The sequence below is a fragment of the Belonocnema kinseyi genome, chromosome 5 (assembly GCF_010883055.1).
Source record: "Belonocnema kinseyi isolate 2016_QV_RU_SX_M_011 chromosome 5, B_treatae_v1, whole genome shotgun sequence".
Classification (NCBI taxonomy): domain Eukaryota; kingdom Metazoa; phylum Arthropoda; class Insecta; order Hymenoptera; family Cynipidae; genus Belonocnema; species Belonocnema kinseyi.
Window position 1 is genome coordinate 61,459,448 of NC_046661.1, and position 1,374 is coordinate 61,460,821.

Consider the following 1,374-nt stretch of genomic DNA (forward strand, 5'->3'; position numbering starts at 1 on the left):
ACTTTTTAAAACTGTAATTTATTTACATATGCGTTATATATATATATATATAACAGTTCTAATATAACTTGTTGATCAATTGGCATCTATTTCTTCCAAAAGCATCTGATGATGACCAAGTTCCATTTCCTCTAGCGTAATGAGTTGCTCTACTAAATTCCATTTTCTTATCCTCTTTAAATATTTCATTGTGTACTGGTTAAAATCGCACCTTCAACAAGATTTTTATTGTCATTAGTATTATTTACTTAGAATTAATTTACGACTATTTATAAGTGAGAAAAATAGAAGATGTTTCTAATCACAACCGTAAATCAGGTTTTAATTTATGTCAGATAAACGTTTTTTCCCAGCATTTCAGTTGAGTTCATCCAGTAAAAGATGCCAATTTAAATAATTAAATGCAGGCATTTTCAAGTACCAGCTGTTTGATATGTTCTTGACTGGCCGTAAGCATGGAATACAGAAGAGTACTCTGGATTTTCAAGGTTTAAAAACTAATCAAGATTTTCCTCCCGCTACTAAAATACAATGTGGAGATGATCAAAGAGCGGGAAAACATTTTTTAGTAACTATTTGGGTCTTGATTGAGATTGATTGCTGATAGGTTTCTTTAAAGTTGGGTACCTATTGCACCTAATGCGATTAAAGTGTAAAGTCATGATTCACTACTTTCAACTAATGTCGAACAGGAGGTTTGACGCCGAGTGCAAGTATTTCTAATTAGGTCGGATGCAGCCGCGGGTCATCAATGAATGTGATTGATTTCATAAAGTGCTATTAACCCCACCTTGGTAAAGAAAAATAGTCACCGGTGCATACCCAGTGAAGTAGAGACACGTCAGACGGTATATATACTCATGCTAAAGGACTTGAAGGAACCGTGAGTAGGCATCTCTTTCAACGGGGGTTTTACAAAGCAAGGCATAGTACAATAGGTTATACCACACTTCAATGGGACCAAATTGGAACTGCTTAGTTTCAATAATAACAGCTTGAAACCTCATTTCTCTTGAAAACTATTAATTTTATTGGAATTATGTACTCAGCATAAAATATGTACGAGATATGTTCAAAAAGTAAGGTGACTTTTCAATTTTCGCCGGCTGCGTACATTCAAGTTTTAAATTTTTTGTTTTGCTGTGTTGGTACACTCGTCACGATCATATGTTCACAGTTTTGACTATACAGCTCGTGTTGTTTTCCTGGCAGAGGCGTAAAAGGTTAGAAGGGTTTGGTGTGCTCGGCGATTTTCTTCTTTCGAAAAAAATAGAGCAAAGAGTTTGCATTACATTTTGTGTGAAAAATGGAATCCAGTGCTCTAAAACTCTTGAAATGTTGACAGTTGCATACGGTGAGTCTACTCTGAGTAAG

The 1,374-nt window shown here is 35.0% G+C and overlaps 1 protein-coding gene across 1 annotated transcript in view; it reads right to left on the reverse strand.

Moving 5' to 3' along the window:
• The window catches only part of LOC117172911 (periodic tryptophan protein 2 homolog), a 272,846-nt gene continuing 271,472 nt past the window's right edge, over window positions 1–1,374 (reverse strand). The window contains exon 15 of the mRNA XM_033361205.1: window positions 1–211. Within this exon, the coding sequence (XP_033217096.1) occupies window positions 76–211 (136 nt within the window). The 3' untranslated portion in view covers window positions 1–75. The remainder of the gene's footprint in view (window positions 212–1,374) is intronic.